Source organism: Hirundo rustica, chromosome 11 (genome assembly GCF_015227805.2).
Source record: "Hirundo rustica isolate bHirRus1 chromosome 11, bHirRus1.pri.v3, whole genome shotgun sequence".
NCBI lineage: Eukaryota > Metazoa > Chordata > Aves > Passeriformes > Hirundinidae > Hirundo > Hirundo rustica.
This window is the reverse complement of record NC_053460.1, coordinates 161,952-181,635: the sequence shown is the minus strand read 5'-3', so window position 1 is coordinate 181,635 and position 19,684 is coordinate 161,952. Positions and strand designations below refer to the sequence as shown.

Here is a 19,684-nt window from a genome sequence, read left to right as displayed (position 1 = left end):
GTTTGTGGCTGGAAACATGCTTGGAATTTGGGCTGCAGTTAGGAAAAGAAGTTTCTATTTCTGTAGATCTGTGAGAGCAAGGCTGCCGAGAGGGCCCTGTGGTTTTTTTGGCTGCAGTAGCTGTCTGGAGTATGAGACAGAGCTGAGTGCTGCGGCCCTAACACTGCCTCATTGCTAGTGCTGCTGGCTTGCATGTCTGTGTGTTTGTGTGCTGCCTCTGTGCACAGGTATGCAACAGGCATTTGTGCATGCTGCTCTCTGTGCAAAGGGGAACACTGGGCTGGAGCTGACACCTTGTACATGTGGTGAGTGCACTGGGAGGAGCTGCCTCTTTTTGTGACTTGCAGCCTCACTGGCTGGGCAGCTTGGCAAAGCCAATTGAGCTGTCCATATTGGCCAGAGTAAGGTTCTCAAGGAGTGTGGCTTGTGGCACCTGCATTGACTTGTGCTCTCCGATTCCTGCTTCTGGTTGCTGGGTTCTATAGTGCGCAGAGTATAGGTGTAATTTGTCTAATAGTACATTAATGACTTTGGAGTTGTCATTCATAGAGAAATTTGGTATGTCTGGTATTTTGTCCTGTCATGCCAGTAATGGGCCTCGTGTCCACACACTTTTTTTTCTGAAAGTGGCCAGGTATAACTGCTGCCACTGAGCTCGGGTTTATGTCATGTATGCACTTAAGCTGTCTCCCCTGGGCCAGAATCAGGATCTCTTGAGAATGGAAACCAAGCACTACAGCAGATCTGATGGTGCAGATAGAGTTTCCGTGGTGTTTAGATGGGTGCTTTTCCCCACTTCACTGCATAAGGGTTACATTCTCCAGAAGCTTGTACTGTCGTACACAAAACTCTGCATATCATAAAATTAAGCTGTGCACTGTTTTCACAGTGAACATTGCTTTCTTCTCTGCAATACAAATGATTGTATCTCCAGTCTTGGTTTCGGAGGAAGCTGTCTGACAAACACGCTACCAGGGGGCAGGAGGTTATAGCATCAGGTATGCCATGGAGTGGAATTCTGGGACCTGTTCATCTCCTTTACATGCAGTATGTTGCTACAGAGCAACTTTTCAGCAGGAGCCATCGAGAGCAGCAAGTAGGACCACAAGAAAATAAGGGGACCGAGAGATACCAGAAACTTGTCAGTGGTGATGTCTTCACCTTGGGATGGAAAATCTTGTCTATCTTATGATGAACACCACGAAATCGTTGGGACTTCTCTGTCTACCTAGCCTGCTGTGTGTCTGGAGGGCCCAGAAATGCCGTGCAGTGCCCTGACGAGGATAATCGGAGAAAACACCGGCTCCAAGAACGGGGTGAGCCAGCAGAATGAGGAGTCAGGCTGAGACATAGCAGACACGTTACTGGGACTTCTTCACAGGGACTGCAGTGGTTGGGAGGAGAGGAATGAAAGGGACAGCAGGTATGCAGCTTTTTACGCAGTTGCCTGCAGCTGGGGTCTGATTTGGCAGGCTATGGGGCTGGGGAACTGTCTTTTGGATTTGCATAAATACGACTGTGCATATATGACTGGACAGATTTGATGGGAGGATGGTGCCTTCTTCCTTGCATGGCCACTCCGTCTTTTCTTTCTTCTTGGACTGACTAGGGCGAGTGACAGCTGCTGATCTCCTTTCCTTGGCTTGCTTGGTGTCTCTTCTTTCCAGGATTACTTTCCAGGCTTGGCATGGCCCTCATTTCACCTTGCTCTCACGGCAACATGGTTTGCTATCCTCCCTTAGGACAGAATCACTTTGCTTGGCAAGCAGAGCAACCAGCTAGGAGATTGTATGGTTACAAATCAAAACAGTTTTAAACAGAAGTTGATATGTAAGGAAATTCAAAATAATACTGAAACGATGATAAAAATTGTGGTAAAATTTATCACAAAAGTCTTTCTGTGCATGATGGCCAGTCCCACAGTTTTAATTGTAGACCTTTCCCCTGCAGAACATAAATAGCTCTTAAGAATAAAATTTTATATTTGCCACATGGTGCATGAAAAACACACCTGACAAAGTGCTAACAAACAGAGCAGTAATAGTGGAATATACTGGTTGAAAAATAAAATGCAGTTAGGTGTGATGATAACTTAATTGATTCAATTTGGTCTTTATTTCCTCCCAGAGTATGCAGTAGAAAAGTATAAAAACTCTAAGCAGTTCATCTGTTCTTGCATTCATCTGTTACTGCGCTGTCACCCCATCAGTCATGGACCACTTGCTGTCTTTGTGCTTGCCAAAATTTGTTGCAGGTATGAGCATGCACTTCTCTCTCCCTCCTGTCCACAAGCTGCTTTCCTTTCTATTGCTTGTGCCCTCTGCAGCTGATGCTTCTTTTAGGACTCTGGAGAAGAGCTTTTGTTAGTCAGATTAATTCCTGCTTCTGAGCTCTATTTATCATGGTTCCAACATCGCATTAATCCTCTATTTCCTTCCCCCTCTCTCTAACACACACATGTTCTGTTCTCTTCAGTGTTCCTTGGATTCTCCTGTCTATAATATTCCCATTTTGAAGGGAAACTATCTTGCAAAAAATAGCATCCAGCATTCACAACCGAGCAGAAATGTTACTTGCATCAAATCCCTTGGTTCTAAAGGGCTCTGTGGACTGCCATTGTTAACCCTTTCAATTGTGTTGTTTTTCATTTCAGTAACCACTACAGCAGTGTGGACAACCCAGAATAGCCATTGGGCAGGTGGAATAGATCCACAGTGGTGGAAAGACTTGCAAATTTCAGGTCCAGGAATACAGAGAAGACCTACATGAACAGGGACTTTTAATTGATGTACAAGGAGGGAATAAACTGACTTATCTCTGAGATAACTTTCTGTTTAGGAAGGAAGGCAGGAGAATGATCCCTTTGGATTTTATTTTGTGGATTTGGGGGTGGGAGTTGTTTGTTTCTGTGTTTATTTTCCAGAACACCTGAGAGTTACCCTGCATTCATACAGTTCAAGAAGGGAAGTACTCAGGGCTGATACCCCAGCAGACCCTAGCAGTCATGCCATGTCCATGTTACACAGTACCACAGGGCTGTCCCCTACCCCCACCACTGCTCACTTGGCATCCCACTCATTCACAGCAGTATGGAGAGGAGAATGGAATACAAAGCAGAGGCATTTGTATGATCTCTCTTGTCCTACGTCAATAGCTGTTTGTAAACAACTACAGTGATTTGTTTTGGTGTTATGGTCAGCCTGCAGCCCTTCTTGTATTTAATAAAGAAACTTCTGGAGAAGAGTCTGTGAATTCACTATTGAGCATAACATCTTTTACTTACGGCAGTGATCCTAAAGCTGTTGCCTGTCTGACTCCTCTTCCTCTTCCAAATGAATGGAAGCATACCTAAAGTCGGGTGGAGGTGTGGGTGTGTCTGTTTGTGAGCATGTGTGTGCAGAAACATCAAAAGCATAACCCTGGACCTATCAAACATTCCAGCTGTAAAGCTTCATCAAAGTAGGACTTTGTCAGTAGATGAACAGGACACTCTTCCTAAGTTCTTTGTACACTATTATAATACATAAGAAATTTTGTACAAGTGGAAGACAGTGTTTTTCCGTGTTTGCCTTTCCCAGTCCCATGATGTTTTTAGATACAGGCTGGGAAGGATGCACAGGACATCGCACAGCACGGGTGTGGTTAACAGCTTGCATTGCTGGTGGTAAGCTGGTTGTTCTCTGCACTGTGCTGAGTCAATGATCACTGGGCTCTGGGGCAGTTGTACAGAGGCTAAAGGCACACACAATTGCTCTGTTACTGTGATTGATGCCAGTGTTCCTTATGTGAGGAGTTCCTCCTTCTGTCACCTCAGCTAAAGATCCCAGCTCTTAAATCCTTCAGCCTGTCCGCATGGTTTTTCTTGCAATGCTTTTTTGGTCTATGGACTTTTATCCTGGTGGTTTGTGGGTTTCTGCTTCTTGGAGAGGCACTGGAATTCTGTGATGTCTGCTGTTTGTGCAGTCCCATCAATGTGAGGCTGTGGTCCAGACATGAAAACAGCACTCCAGGCAGGTCATGAAAAATATTCGGTGGCTGGAATGGCTTCTGAAGGGGTGGGTCACAGCAATCATGATGGTCCCTGCTGCTCAAATCTTCTCTACAGCACCCTTCTCACATTTCTTTGAGAATGATAAAAGCCTTCAAATGCTTTTGGAAACCTACATGTGTTACAGTGTGTTAACATGGGCACATTGGGAACTAAAACTCTTCTCCCACAGTCTCAGTGAAACTTCTGAACGTCTTTGAAATCTTCCATAAGTTATGTTTTTTAAAGCCCTGCTAAAATTGCCAGGTGAGCCCCAAGGAAGGCAATGTGAGTGGGAACATGGAGCAACACTGGCTGAAAATGTTCAGCACATGGGAATGTACCTGTCCTTGTAACAGGACTGGTGCTCTCTCAGGATTTCAATTTCCTGGTTAAACTGGTGCCAGCTGTGGCCCTTTCCTAAAAGGTAACATTGTCTTCTGAAAGCTAGGTTTTGATTTTATGTGAAAAATGCACTGTTTTCACCTTTGTGCTTTGAATGGTTCTTGAGCCCTTACAAACCAGTTGATAAATACAACCCAAAAGCCAGCCTGCTGGGAAGTTCAGCACATTTCCCAAGCCTCCCAGCTCATCCTGGAAAAGGATTTTTTCATTACTGGAAAAAGTAAATCATGACTACACCTGGAATAATATAATTGGTTTGGTTTAATATGAAAATTAATGGTTCCCTTTTGTTATTCTCTGGAACCAATACTTCTTTGAGCAGGGATTGCTGTAAGGAGTTATCATTCAGAGCACAAATAACTCTTTCAAGGAGTTTGACATCTCCTATTGGACTGAGGTACTAGTGGTCACTGCTTTCAACAAAACAAACTGTATTGTCCTATATATGCATCTCAGTTCTCTGGATTCATTCCCTTTGGTTTCTGTTTTGAGTACATGAAGTGCCAATGAGGTTTATTTTAGCAAGAGCCATTCCTGGGCAAGGCAAGGTAGTTTTCTGTCCATCATATACACAGGAGAACACCAGCTCTGAGCATAGACACCTTCTGTAAAGGCAGCTTGTCCTCATCCCTCCTGGGATAGAAGAAGGTGACAGAGCATGCCAAGGACAACCCCTAGTTTTCATATCATTGTGGAGGGTAGGTGAGGTACCAGGCACTTAGGGTGGTGCTATTTTTGTGCAAAATGCCTGTTATAGCTGGGAATATGACTTAATAATTTAGAAGAACTATACAGCACTATCCCTGATCTGGGATACTGTCATAGTCCCCAGTGGCTTCCCCTCACCCTGAACTGTGCTGTAGGATATTGGTGGATACCTTGGCAGCAACAAGTCTCACCTGACTATTTACAGCAGATATATGGTGTCACAGGTGTTTTGTGGCTGGAATGGCATATACATAGTGTGTGGAGGGCAGCCCAGTGCTGCACATTGCCACTAGTGAGACGCTTCTACATCCAGGCACTGGACTCAGATCAGCCGGTGCCAGAGGCTGGTGTGGCAGGGTAGGCAAGCAGAGAAGTGAACTAAATGCTTTCCGAGAGGTGACTCCAGAGGTTCTGCACAGTGCAGGTGAGCAGCCCCACACCTGTTGTATTTTTGGCAAGCCTTGGTGGTGGAAACAGTGGAACAGCACCAGCCTGACTCTGTCTTTGTGGCTGCTAGGGGAGCAAGTCTTTGCAGGACTGGAAGAGCAAGCCCGCCAAGCCATGATGAAAAACAACTTTCCTGGAACTCTTGGGGACCAAAGACCAACGATCCGTCCACTGCAAGAGCCTGACTCCAGCAGCAGTGAGTTCTGCCCCTTCCAGTAGCACAAAGGTAGTAGACTGGGGAGACTCTGGAAAGGGGTGAGGCTGAGGGTTGCACAGCGTATGTGGCTCCTCTGAGGACCATCTTACCCCGCTCCTCCTCTGGGTTAGCCCTTTGCTCCAGTGCAGGACTTTGTCCCAAGGACCGGACCAACACAGCTCAGACTGAGCAATGCCATGGGACCCTGTCCTATTTCACCAGAGCAGGGTGGGAACAGTGGTAGCTCTGGCTGAAGGTCTGGCAGTCGTAAAGCAAGGCAGTATAAGAGGCCATGCTCAGGGACTCAAGTGCCCTAGACTGAATTTAAATGGAACCCCTAGTTGGAGGTGGGTGGGTAGAGGCCCCCTTGTAATGCTGGTCAGGACAGTTAAGGCCTATGAGTGCCCTCAGGGTCCTGACACTTGGTATAACTGTTCTGACCATTTCAGGTGGCAGCGATGATGAGGAAACCACTCAGGATGAAGTTTCTTCCCATACGTCTGAGGAAGATGGCTCAATGGTGAAAGTGAAGAAGGAATTGGAAAATGCAGAACGACCTGTGGCTGGAACCCCATTGATGAGAGAAAATGAGGCAAGTGTGTACTGGCTCTGCACTCACCATAGCCTCCAGGGAGAGATGAGGGTACTGTCTAAACACTTCCTCCCCCCATCATGTTTCTTTATATTTCTCTCCCTCCCACTTCCTCCAAACCATGTCTCCTGGCAGGAGGAAAGGTATGAAGAGCCTTTTGGCTGCCTGGAACCGGAGACAACAGGCACAAACTGGGCAAGATGTTTGCAGAGTGCATCCCCTTCCCTTGGTTCTGGTGCCATTCTCCGATTGGTTTTCCCTTGCCACAGAACAGGCCCTGCCTTCTAGCGTCACTGTGCTGGCAAGAACCTGGGTGCAAGTGAGGCTGTGAGGCCTCTGCCTCCTCTTAGTGAGATGCAGGAGTTTTGCTCAGAGGCTACATGAAGGAGGTTTCTTTCAGATGTCAAGCACTCAAACCAGCCCTGGCAGGACTGGGCACACAGCACTGGATCTGGCAGCATTGGGAGGAGCTAAGGAAGGGTGGTGTGCCTGCGGGGCATCTGTGTGCCTTACACCTTACACAGCGTGGCTGTTCCTACCCCTAGGTGCCTGAGAGTTTGAACCCTGAGCCCATGCTGGGACTGTCACAATGCCCCCTCTGCCAGCTGGAGTGTGGAAGCAGAGATCAACTCATTGCACACGTGTACCAGGTAGGGATAGTTCCAAACTGTGGAGTGTCTCTGGCTTGAAGCCTCAAATCCAGAAACAACTCAAAGCACAGGGTAACTTTGTTCTGGTCTTTGCAACCACAGAACTGAGTTTCTAGCTAGGATGTGACTGAAGTTTACAGCTGTAAACTGTATCCAGAGGGTGTCCAGGAGAAAGAATTATCAAGGCCCTGGTCTACAGATCTGGAAAGTATAACTCCATGCCAATGCAGTCTCTGTAGGTAATTCACGCTGAAACCAGGCAGTTTCTTCAAACTAAACATGGAAGCAATTTTTACATCATTCAGTGAGAAAAGAAACCTTCCTCCTGATCATTTATTTTATATTCATTGCAGTTCCTGTAATTACCCATGACAATAGCTGTTCTTTTTCAAAATTATTTCAGTTTTGCAAGAAATCTGTGGAGAAATCATAGGTTTTGTTGTCAGCGCTTTCTTCACAGCACATCAAAGTCTATCGCAGAAGGTATGAAGCAGAACTGAATTGGCCACTTACCTGTACTAGTTGTCTCCATCTTAGTGTTTCCTCACCAGCATCCTGCCTTGCTGTTGAGTCATGCTTTGTCCTGCACCAGCAGCTCCTCAAATGCATTCCTGAAAATAAGGGTCAGGTCTTACAATCCAGGTGTTTTGGCCTTAATTTTTTCTCCTGCACTGAAGTTGAGCCGTAAAGTGGTTTCCTCCTTGTTTGACCTGTCACACCAAATTACTTGTCTTGAGCTTGGTCTAAAAGCTGGCAGACAGAGATTTGCCTGGTAAAGGCTTCCTATCCCAAGAGGCCAAACAGAATGGTTTGAGCATGCCTTAGACTGGGCAGGGAGCTGAGCAATGTGTAACTACCACTGGAGTGGTTGTTTTGCAGCACACTGGAGCGGTGGTGAGTGCCAAGAGCTACCTGTGTCCTGTGTGTGGCAGAGCCCTCAGCTCCCCAGGATCCCTTGGGAGACATCTCCTGATCCACTCAGAGGACCAGCTGTCCAACTGTGCAGTTTGTGGAGCACGCTTCACCAGCCATGCCACCTTCAACAGGTCAGGGTCACCCTGGCCAGTGAGTGGGCTAGGGCAGCACATTAAAAATTAGGTGGGTTGCATTGGATGACTCAGAAGTTGTGGCTCTGGACCCACTGAGGCCTGTAGGACAGTGCATAACACCCCCAGTGAGTGAGATTCTCTTGATCGCTTCCTGTCTGCAGCTCTGCCAAGACATCTGCGGGCTGTGCTGGTAAAATAATCTTTCTTAGCACTTAGCAGAGCTAGAGAAGTGCAGAAAGCAGTGTGGGCTGTAGTCAGTGGAGAACAGTCCACCCCTTCCCTTGCCAGCAATCCACTGGTGTAAGGCTGCACTATACAGACGTGTTCATTATGTCCAGAGCAGGACTACAGGCAGAGACCAAAATGTTCTTTCTTTGTGTCCTGCCTAGTGAGAGATTATCCACTGACCAGTGGAACAGGGCTAAAAGGAGAAATTCAGAGATGATGGGGAGGAGCATCTTGCTGATTTATTCCCACTCTTGCACTCTTCCAACCCAGATACTGCTCTGGGCTAATCCACTTCCTTACCCTGGATAGGATAATGCTTTATTTTAGACACTCAGACATATCTGTGGGCAAATGATTTAGCAGTGGCCTCTGCCGTGGGCTGTAGTGGGAGCATTGTTCATGGCAATCCATGGGCACTCAGAAATGGGGACTCTGCCCACAGCGCCAAGCCTCTGACTCTGTTCCTCCTGCTTTGCAGTGAGAAGCTGCCAGAGGTGCTCAGTGTGGATCGGCTGCCAGCACCACAGAGCCAGGGCCCCTCCAGCGCTGAGGGCAAGGATGTTGCCTTTTGCACCCCTGTGTATCCTGCTGGCATCCTCCTGGTGTGCAACAACTGCGCAGCATACCGTAAGCTGCTTGAGGCACAGACCCCCGGCATACGCAAGTGGGCCCTGCGGCGCCAGAATGAGCCCCTGGAAGTGCGGTTGCAGCGCCTGGAGCGCGAGCGCACAGCCAAGAAGAGCCGGCGGGACAACGAGACACCTGAGGAACGGGAAGTGAGGCGCATGCGGGATCGGGAAGCCAAGCGGCTGCAGCGCATGCAGGAGACAGATGAGCAGCGGGCACGGCGGCTGCAGAGGGACCGGGAAGCCATGCGCCTGAAACGCGCCAACGAGACCCCTGAGAAGCGACAAGCCCGCCTCATCCGGGAGCGTGAGGCCAAGAGGCTCAAGCGGCGCCTGGAGAAAATGGATATGATGCTCCGGGCACAGTTTGGCCAGGACCCCTCTGCCATGGCCGCTTTGGCAGCTGAGATGAACTTTTTTCAATTGCCAGTGAGCAATGTGGAGCTGGAGAGCCAGCTACTGGGCAAAATGACCTTTGATGAACAGAGCAACAGTGCGTTGCACTAAACCACAGCCAAGAACTGTGCTGCCTTTGCTGCACCTGCCACATGTGCACTAGCAGGCTTCTGCACTCAGGATGCTGCTCTGGGTCCCTGCCCAACTCTCCCTGACAGGTGGTTCTGGTTTTCCTCTGAACCCAGGAGAACAGAGCTGGAGATGCTTGCCAAAGCAGCTCTGGTGTGAGCAGATTCTGAGGATACAGTCTGCTCTGGGGGGCCAAGTCACAGCCTGTGACAGAATGAAAATAAATTAATGTATTAATTAACATTAATTAATGCTCCCATGTATTAATCCCCTTCCTTTCCTTTTGTGCTTCGTCCTGTTTTTGAGCCCTTGCCCCATAAATGGGTTTAGGCTGCTGCAGTTCTGTAGGTGAAACCCACCTCAATAAAAAAGGATCTTGTTTACTGCAGCTTGAATTACAGAGCTGAAGACAGACAGTCCACAAGTCCTCCAGGAGTAAATTCTTTGAAGTTTGTGCCCGTAAAAAGGAAACAAAGGAGGATGTCCTTCTGGAAATGCCTGTGCACACCGTTTTTTTAAACATCATTATTAGCTATTTAGTTGCAGTAGCATCCATAGAAAAATTAAGGAACCTGAGGTCCTGTTTTAAGATACCCCATAAAAACAGTGAAAGGCAGACTGGCCAAGGTAAACAAATAGCAAACAAGTTTGCTGTTTACTCAAAAGTTAATTTTCACTTAAACGGCATTTAAGGTATGCAAGTGAAAGAGTCAATTGAATGATAAATAATAGAGTAGCTAATACTCTATTGCTAATAGAAATCACTATTAAAACTGTGCAACTATGGAAATTATATCTAGGCATCTTTAAACTACAGAAGGCAAAGCAGTGGCACAGAAGGACTCATGGCAGGGCGAAGTGCACTCTTCATTATTTGGCTTCTTTAAGAATGAGCACCTTAAAATGCATGGTGTAGCTTCGTGGTTTTTAGATATCAGCCCACCAAAAGCCAGTGTGTCACACTTCTGTGTTTTGTAGCCTAAAACCCCCTATTATCGCCATAGCATCTCCATTTAAAGTCTAGAGTAATACAGTGGTTCACACACCTTGGGAAGTAGTCTTCTTCCTGATGGGTGTTTCTCTCCTTCAGGTCAGAAATGGTGACCACAAGAATGCTACTTGGATCAGAAGAGTAAAGTTAAAACAAGAAGCAAAACCTTTTGATCAAACTACTTAAAATCCTAATTTCCTCCTATTTTTTCAGTTTGAAAAACGTTTGATTGCAGTCCCTTAAAGCCCTACTTAAAATAGTTACCTTCAAAATGCATTATACATTTTTCTGGCAATAACAAACCACTCTCACAGCCAGCTCTGGGGATGCTGCTAGGAAACAGCATTGAAACTTTTCAGTGCGAGTTTTCTCCCCCTGCAACATCTAGTTTCCTTCCTGTACAGAAGCTGTGTTAACAAGACATTCATCATGTAGAACTGACACCCAGGAGCCACCCCTGCTTCTCTCTCTTTAGGAAAAGGTACTGTAAAGGAGCTGTTAAGTTCCAAGTTCCTTTGTTCATATCCTCCTTTGCTCTCTGATCTCTCACTTTTATCCTTACTTCTGTTCGTTTTCATACTTAAACCCCCACTTTGCTTCTGGCAGTATCTGCTTTTGCTCTGCCTTGTGTTTTGCTTGCCCAGCAGAGAGGTATCTTTGCTCTGCAACCTGCAGGTGGAACTTTACCTGTAGCGTTACTGACACCTTATCTTTATTCCAAGGGGTTCAGAAGAGACCACATAAGTATCTGAAAACACAGAATTATGGCTCATAATCCATCTGTCACCCTGTATCTTGCCCTTGACATGAGTCTCCAGATCACTGTGTAAATCCAGAGAAACCACAAGCTAATGACCACTGATACTGCAGACAAGCAAAAAGTCTCAAACACCAAAGGAAAAGCTATTGGTTTATATAGATATATATATATATATGTATATAGATATATACTGTGTTTACAGAGTCAACAAGTTAAATGCAATATTCATAAAAGCATTAACAATAAAAATACAATCTGTTTGTAGGCAAGTACAGACTTAAAATGGTAAAACAGGAAAAAGGATCTCACCAAAGTACAAATATACAGTACAAATTGATTTATTTAAAACAGTTACAAAAAAAGCACAACAAAATAGAGATTATCCTTAGAATTATTAATGCTTTGTTAAAGATCAGGTAGGAGGAAAGGGGCAGGGACAAAGTTGGAGGGGAGCACCTGACTATTTCTAAGGCTTTAGATACACTGCATCGGTTACATGTTAATACAGCCATATACTGGGGGTTATAGTGTGGGGTCAGCACTTATCTACAAATATCTCTGCCTCAGGGCAGCCCAGCCAGCTCCCCCATGTCTCTCTCTCTGAGCAGACCCTCCCTGGTGCTAAGGTGCCATGAAAGCCAAAAACAACTTGAGTGTGCCAGGGGCGTGTTGGCAGGGTGGGCAGCAGCAGCCTAGGACTTCAGGGGCAATTCTGTCCTTGATGGACACGTGTGAAGGCTGTGGAAGGGCCTGGACCATCAGCATTTTAAATTGTATGTGGAACACCCTGGGCCAAACTGTACAGAATGTGTATTTATAGCTGTCTTAACAGCTTGTGACAAGTGTCAGGCTCTAGCACACCTTGAAAGACAAGGAGCAGTTGTGAGTGATGGGGAAAGGCACATGTGCTGCTGTGGGCAGGAACTATCATTTGGGCTACTCCAGCTGCTGTAGTTTCTTTTACAATATTTTTTGAGTAACAAGAATTGTTAGTTTTCTACACGACAAAGTGACTTGAAATGTGAGGTGGGGACAGGGACACTTAATGTGAAAAGTGCAATATAAAAAGCTGTCAGCAGCTGGAAGGGGAAGGCAGAGGGGCCTCTGCAGCTTCCTTCCCTTCCAGACGGAGCTTCCTCTGCATAGTCTGGTAGTGATGAGCGTTCATTGCTGTGAATGCACAGCCCAGAGACAGGCTGGGCTCCGCTGTGCAGCTTAACCCGAGGCATGTTCCATGGGATGGGACAGACGGCTGCAGACACCCATTATTGCATCCCACGGACTCCTGCCACAGAGTGTGAGCTGGATAAGATTAGGGCCTCCTCCTCCAGGCAGGACAGACCACAGCTCTCCTGCCCTTCACAACAGCAGCAGGAACATGGTATTTTTTCTCTGAGAAGCCTGTCACATCTCTGCCAGCAGAAAAGCCCAGGTACCATCCCACTCTGCAATGTCTCTTCTGGCTTTATCTCCTCCCTTCCCTGTAAACCCAAGAAATAAAGCCTCCTCCATGGGCTCATTCATAGCTTTTCCTCCCTGCAGCAGAGCCTGTCTCAGGCAATACCTGTCCAGAAGAGCCTCAGTGCTCAGCACAACCACCACTATGGTGCTAAGGCCATACAGCCCTGCCCAGTAAGGACAGGTTCCCGTGATACAGTACTGCTGAGCTGGGATGGAGAGTTGCCAGTGGCTCCTCCTGCCCACCCTTTGGGCAAACAGCCAGACACACAGATTCCTCATGTCAGTCCCCCATCATGAGCTGTGCTTCAAACCACCGCTTCCAGGGAAGAGCTGGCTGCTGATATATACAACAGTGGACTGATAGGAGTCTGGGTAAAAGCACCAAGGTCTAGTTCACCCTGGTCTGTTCCACCTCAGAGCTCAGGACTGCACCCAGAGGTGCAGCAAGCCAAAGTCCAGGTCAAGCAGACAGGTAAACAACAGGGTAAACACATCACCACACCCTTTCACCTGCCTACAGTACAAAGCTATTTAAGCCACACAGCATCTTGCCTCATTTGTCAGTACTGCCCATTCAGACCACTGCACAGTGCAGCTGATACCGAGGAGTGACAGTAACACACACGGTGTAAGGTAAGCTCTCCAAAACCCTCACTCTAAGAGATTCTGGTGTTCAGAGACACTCAAGAGGGCTCTGTACCTTCAGTTGCTCAGACATTGCCTCTGTGGTGTAACCAGCCCCTCTACAACATGCCCTATGTACACAAGATCCCTTTCTCAAGTGCCTGTTGCAGCCCTGAATTCTTTTGCATGCAGTGTGCATAGAAACAGGCATGAGAACCTGGGCTCCCCTGCCTCCTGCCTTTGGCCACAGACACCTCAGATATCCTGAGCATTAAGTACTAATTACCAATATTAATGGGAGTTTTATGTAGAAGAGTCCAGTCAGCAGGAGCTGTGACATCCCCAGTGACCAAGGGGCCCAGGTGGACAACCAGTGACAAATGGGGCTGTGAAAACAGCATCTATTCCCACAGCTGCTGCACCTGAGGAGGCAGAATCTTCACACGACAGCATCACTGACTTCACACATCCCAAATGCAGCTGATGAAACCAGAAGTAGTGTGTCATTTGGGAGCAGCTACCGTGATACAGACAGCATCCTCATTCTGGAGAACCCCATGGGGCACAAAAAACCTAGGCATGATTAGCACAACATCTCACCTAAGGCCTGTCCTGGTGTGGGCATTTTAAAGGCAACAGAAATGGCTAGCAATGTGCTAGGAAAACAGGACTGAGGCCAGGATGGAAGGGACATTCTGGAGATTAACTTGCCTAATATACAGGCAGAGCATGCATCCATTGCACAATCAACAGAAGCCAACCAGTTACAGGACACACTCCTGGGGAGTGCAGAACAGCCCTGAGACAACACCACCGCAAGAAGAGGTGCTGACACACACCATTCTGTGATAGGGAGGAGTGGTGCCTGAAGAGTCAGGGCACACATGACAAATTTCAAGCAGATGAGAACAGGGAGACAGGAACAGCATGCTGAACATCAGGACTCTGCACACTAAGAAAGGCCCCCTCCAAAGCCTGGTCCTAGAACAGAGATGGGCATCTGAACACAAGGAATACACAACCAAGGTTAAGTCAGTGAAAACTGCTTTCTCACCAGAACAGTGACTATGCCTTATCCTAGATAAGCAATGGTGTCATAACACACCATCAGAGGGCAGATTAGTGTAACTACCAGAGCCTTCACTCAGTAGAGTGTTATGACACAATCAGATATTCATACACAATTGTATTAAATCTCACCATGAAAAAGACTACTCTTGATTTTACCACATTGTTCTACAGAGGAGCTCCAAAGTGAAGCATCAGAAAAACTAACACATCCCAAAATGCTCTGTGACACTATGATATTTTTAGAGTCCATACATTAATCACAGAATTGTACTTAGCACAAACTTTGTACCTTGCCTGCACATGCACAAACATTTGTCTCTTGTCTAGAGCTTATTCAGGAAACTGCCTGCAGGGAAGGATTAGCCACCTGGAACATTTTTCTGACTTAATTAAAAAATAGCATCGGTCTTCTCATAGAAGAAGGATGTTTTCACCCTTCCCTAGAGAATGCTGAATGTATTTTGCTCCAGATTAAAACAAAACAAAACGAAACACTAAAACCAATAAAATACCCCAAATCAAAATTCAACCGAACAAAATCCAACCCCATTCATCCCTAGGTTAAGCCTCTGCAAAAGCTATAAACCCAGGAGGGTTTTTTTGAAAGTTATTAACATAGGAAGAAAGATTTGAATTGGTGGCAAAACAATTAAGTAGACTTCATAGCAGGAAACAAACATCTCCCATCCAAACTTGTGTCCCATCTCAAGTGCTCAAGTTCCCTATTCACCTGCACCTAAGCCCATCCTTTTGGTCCTTCCTCTTGAATTTCTGTGATTCATTCAAATCTGTACATTCTTTGCAAGAAGAAAGAGCAGTTGGATTCAGTGGAAGAGACATTAATCAGAACCACCAGAGAAGCACCTCCATCCTGCCCTTGAGAGCTCCATCGGTGAACGGTCCTTTTAAAGTGCATTTGTGAAGAAAGGGGATGCTGGGAGTAAAGCCCCCAAACTCCAGTGGGGACCCATCTCTCTCCATCATGAGAAAGGAGGAATAAAATCTTCAGCAATTTTATCTGCTACCTTAAGCCAAGTCTGCCCCCCTCATCTCCCTACCTGCCCCCAATGCTTGGCCCTGCCCCGCAGGGAGTCAGTTATCCCAGGAGGTGGGAGAAAGCCCCAGCCTCCAGCCTCTGGAATGCTCTCATCACACTCATGAGCACATCCCTGCTCCTCACCCCAGCTAGCCTGTCGCTGCTCCCTGAGGCACTGGAGCCCTCCTGACTTCCCAGGAGGAACTGGTCAGCCATGGAACTGGAATGGAGCCATTCCTGCAAGGCAGAGAGCAGCCTTTGCTGGTGAGCCTATGACAGAGTCTATGCAATTCTCCACCTGATGGTGAGGCTCCCCTGCTGTGGGCCGCCCTAGCTCATACTTCCAAGGGATCATTTCCCCTGCATTCGAACGCCCTTCAATAGACAGTTTGACCTCCTGGGGAATGAAAGAGGGACGGAGCAGAGAGGGCCGAGGCTCCTCTGCCTGCATGCTGTATCTTTGGAAGCCTGGGGCCAAAGTGTACAGACTGCTAGCCTCAGGCTGAGAAGATTCTGCACAAGAGCTCTGGGCCGTGCTGATTCTATCTGTGTGGCTCTTCCTTTCAGCAGCTCTGTCAGGTGGCTCTCTGGGCCCCTGAGCTGTTCGTTCCAATCTCTCCTCCCCAGCAGATACCAGCTGATCCATGAGAGGGGAGTTGGCCTGAGAAGCAGAGTTGCCATTCATGGCTCTGTAAACTGATTGATATGCAGACATCCCCCCACTTGTAGCCTGTGACAGGGCAAAGCAAAGAGCTGAGCAGTCCCTCCCAGGGCTGCAGGAGGACCAGCCCTGGCCATACACAAAGAAGGGATGCTCCGGGGGCACATCAATGCTAACTTTACTTTGTTGCTCCCCCAACCACAAAAATGCAGTGTGACAAGCCCAGGCCACTGGCTTTCCTGAATATCCACCACAGTGCTGGAGTCAATCTTCAGGCCTCCACTCACCTCCGCACTGCGAACAAAGTCTTGAGTCTGCAGGTCCTCCACCCGCTTCAGCTCTCCCGTCGCCAGCTGGATGATGGCTCCTTTCATGAAGTGAGAGGGCAGTTGTGAGGAGCTGGGTGGCTGTAACTGGGTCAGCTCCTTTTCAAGCACATTTCCTCGAGCCTGAGCATCTGGGCTCTCCCTCACCAGGGCTTCTGAAGTGGAAGACCTGACAGGCTCAGATCCAACGGGAACAAGTACTGGCTTGCCATTGGCTATCACCATTCCTTTGGCTAACTGTCTCTGTCTAACAGTCTCTTCGGGGGGACATTCCGCATGGGCTCCGGGACTGGCTGTTCCCAGCTGCAGCCCTGTCAGTGGTGTTCCTCAGCATGTCTCCCTGCCCATCAGGGGTTTTATGGCAAAGTTTCAAAGGGCTTGGGTCATCTTTCCTCTGGGCTGCCAGAACATGATAATCCTGAGATGCCAACACCCCTACCACCCTCTGAACCTCCAGATCAGCAATCTGGGGTGCTCCTGTGAGTAGGCACAGAGATCTCTCTTCCCAGCATCTGACAACTTGGAAGGAACTGTCCATCACCCATGCATCCTGCTGCAGCCCCTGGGGGCAGACAGTCCTCAGCTGCACTGCTGGCAGAGTCCACAGCCTCGCTGGGCCTTCCATCCACACTTTGCTCCAGGGGCCTCTGCCCACCGTTGGCTGCAGCCACTTCTGAGCTCAGATGACTGTCTTGCTGAGGAGATTCTGGGCTTCCACCTGCCACAGGTGCCTCATAGGCTGAATACCCTGGTGGGAGGCGGGACATCTGATAATAAACAGGAATTCTCTCTCCCCGGTGCCATGTCCAGTTGTTGGGGTGCAGTGTGGTGCTGCATCTTGCCCAGGAGAGGCTGCAGAGGCAGATTTGTTGAAGCTGTGGGTGGGAGAGGTAGTCCTGGGGGGGAAGGAGCAGCTTCTTCTGTGAAGAGGGAGGCATATGGCACAAAGTGGGGGACATGGGGAGCAGTGAGGTTGGTGGAAGGAGACAAGAGGAGGACTAGGGCAGGAAGGCAGGAGGGACGGCATAGGGCACTGTGTAGTGGGAAACCGATGAGCTGCAAGGAAGCCGAAGGATCTGTGCATAGTGGATGGAGGGGAAGGGCACCGCCGGGTGCTGGATGATGGGCGAGGTCACGTTGAAGGCAGGGGCAGGGGCTCACGTTCACCACGGGGTGCAGGCCCGTAGGGGAGAAGGTGGCAGGTGGCACTGCCACTTTGTAGAGCATCCCGTACTGGTCCACCGACAGCCCCGCTGCGCCGCTGCCTCGGGGGCCTCACCAGGACCGTAGCGCGGTGCGGCGGGAGCCGGCCGACCCGTGCGCGCCAACTCGGGTCCCTCGCCCGAGACCTGGGCTCCCCCCGCCCGTCCCGCCTCGGTGCCAGTGTTGGCGGCGGCAAGTTCCCGCTTCTTTGGCGGGAGACACTCCTGGCTCCGCTCGTGGCCCGCTCTCATGGCGCCCCGCGGTGTCCCGGCAGCCCCGGCCGCGACGCTCGTTCATTGGGGGCACCCACTGGGGCTGCCACGCGCGGGCTACTGGATCCGCGCCGCCGGCCGCCGCCTCACCTGTGCCAGGAACAGAGGAAGCCATGAGTCCTAGTCTCGGGAACGGGACGCAGCCCAAACCCCGGCTCCGGGAACGGGCACGGCGACGGCCCCTGGCATAGGGTCGGAACGCCGGGGACGGAAGATGCCCGAGCCCGGTCGCCGCCACCAACCCGGCCCCAGAACCCCGTCCGCGCTGCCGCGCACCCCGCCCCTTCCCGTCCCGCGGGCCCGCCCGGTGCCCGCGGCTCACCCGCCATGGCCCGGACCGGCCCCACGGGCCCGCCCGGCGCCCGGACCGGCTCCTCCCCACCCGTGGCGCACGGCGATGACGCGTCGCGTATCAATGACGCGTGCACAGACCGCCGGAACTGCCTGCCCGTCGGCGGGGGTCGTGACTCCGCCGCGCCCGGATGGCGTCACGGGGCGCCCCAGCGCCGTTGCTGTGGCAACCAGCTGCGTCCGCTCGGGGCTCAGTCCGGCGCGGCCTGCGGGACGTGCCCGGGGCCCGGCCGCACAGCGCCAGGCACCTGGCGGCAGCGCCGTGCTGTCTCGCGCCCCAGACGGGCTCTCTCGGCTCTCTCCGGGCCGGCAGCGCGGGCGCCGCGGCAGCGTGGCTCGGCTCCCTTGCGGAAGCCTTCGGTCTGAACGTGCCCGTGCCTTCTCTCGCACCCCCGCAGTCCGGCCTGCCCCGTGCTGCTAACCGGGCTCCGCGGGGGACAGTTCCTCGTCATTCGGTGATCGCTAATGTGACATAAGTTCCTGGAAGTCGGGACAGAAGAGCTGCGTGGGGAGGGGGTACCCTTCCAGAGACGCCTCGTTTACTGCCGCGCACTGCGCTCCCCCCATCGCCGGTGGACATTTTAAAACAGTGCGAGATTCGCCGGGCTGGGAGCGGCTTGGCCCCTCCGGCTTCGGAACCCCTCGATCCCGGAACCGCAGATACGGGCGGCGGGTCCCGCCCGGCCCCGCCGTGGCAGCTCTCGCCGCCGGGACCCGCCCCGCCCGTGACGTCATCAGGGACTGCCACGGTGCAGACGCACCTACTTCTAAGACTAACTTCACGGGTGCTTCCGCCAAGAAAAGTAGTGCGAGTGGCATTTTCCCTCCCGCCACCCGCGGTGCTGCACCGTCCTCTCGCCATCCCCGCCCCGTTCCCAACCGAACTCGGCGCGGTCGCGCTCCCCACGCGCCATCGGGAGAGCCTGCGGGGGGTCGCGGGGAGCTAGCCGTCGCGCGGATCCCTCCGCCTGCGGTATCGGTGCTGCGGTCGGGCCCGCGCCATTTTGAATGCCGGCTCTGTCCGCCGCTGCTGCTGCAGGGACCGGCCTGGTGAGTGGGATCGATTCGGGCCTCCGGTGCCCGGGCCGAGCCTCCCCTAACCTCCAGGCCCCCGTCACCTGGGACCCCCCGCGAGCCCTGAGGCCTGTGTCCGTCCCGAACTCGGGGCTGAGCTTCGGCCCGCTCTGTCCGCAAGGCTGCCCCGTGCCCCTCTTGCCGCTTTCTGCTAGCGCCTCTCTCTGTGCCCGGCGTTCCGGCCCGCTTCGAACTCTGCCTTGCGCCCTGGGGCCTCCTGCTTGGGCGCCCGGAGCGGACCGTACCTGCCCTGACTGTTCTCTGCTGGGAAGACGGCGGTGCGGGTTCTGCCTTGGCCCTCGTACCCGGAGCTCGGGGGCAGCACGCGGCTGAAGCGGGAGCGCGTACCTCAGGAGCTGGTTCGTGCTGTGTCTTGGGAGCAGCCGAGACTTGTGCCCATT

General features: G+C 50.6%; 3 protein-coding genes and 1 long non-coding RNA gene across 11 annotated transcripts in view; 2 read left to right on the top strand and 2 right to left on the bottom strand.

The window, feature by feature from the left end:
- The window catches only part of ZNF821 (zinc finger protein 821), a 12,307-nt gene extending 2,607 nt beyond the window's left edge, over positions 1 to 9,700 (top strand). The window contains exons 4-10 of one of the 8 annotated variants that reach the window (XM_040075378.2): positions 890 to 998; positions 1,078 to 1,423; positions 5,658 to 5,783; positions 6,233 to 6,375; positions 6,921 to 7,025; positions 7,905 to 8,071; positions 8,781 to 9,700. In XM_040075378.2, the coding sequence (XP_039931312.1) occupies positions 1,408 to 1,423; positions 5,658 to 5,783; positions 6,233 to 6,375; positions 6,921 to 7,025; positions 7,905 to 8,071; positions 8,781 to 9,435 (1,212 nt within the window). In that variant the 5' untranslated portion in view covers positions 890 to 998; positions 1,078 to 1,407 and the 3' untranslated portion in view covers positions 9,436 to 9,700. Of the gene's footprint in view, positions 1 to 889; positions 3,257 to 5,657; positions 5,784 to 6,232; positions 6,376 to 6,920; positions 7,026 to 7,904; positions 8,072 to 8,780 lie in introns of those variants that run through there. The other 7 variants (XM_040075379.2, XM_040075377.2, XM_040075380.2 and 4 more) reach the window with 7 other exon arrangements.
- Positions 7,372 to 18,079, bottom strand: LOC120757774 (uncharacterized). The gene is made up of 3 exons (XR_005702659.1): positions 17,949 to 18,079; positions 7,539 to 7,636; positions 7,372 to 7,441 (listed from the first exon to the last, which is right to left on the bottom strand). It is a non-coding gene; the product is annotated as an uncharacterized LOC120757774 (long non-coding RNA).
- Positions 11,412 to 19,684, bottom strand: ATXN1L (ataxin 1 like). Its single transcript, XM_040075365.2, is given in 14 exon segments — positions 11,412 to 16,081; positions 16,083 to 16,115; positions 16,117 to 16,158; positions 16,160 to 16,255; positions 16,258 to 16,647; positions 16,649 to 16,846; positions 16,848 to 17,174; positions 17,176 to 17,220; positions 17,222 to 17,284; positions 17,287 to 17,382; positions 17,385 to 17,535; positions 17,537 to 17,643; positions 17,646 to 17,948; positions 19,632 to 19,684. Coding segments are annotated over 13 exon segments (2,217 nt in total). The 5' UTR covers positions 17,838 to 17,948; positions 19,632 to 19,684; the 3' UTR covers positions 11,412 to 15,604.
- AP1G1 (adaptor related protein complex 1 subunit gamma 1) overlaps positions 18,940 to 19,684 on the top strand; it is a 34,690-nt gene continuing 33,945 nt past the window's right edge. Inside the window, 1 exon segment of the mRNA XM_058422148.1 lies at positions 18,940 to 19,259. Coding sequence (XP_058278131.1) covers positions 19,218 to 19,259 — 42 coding nt within the window. The 5' untranslated portion in view covers positions 18,940 to 19,217.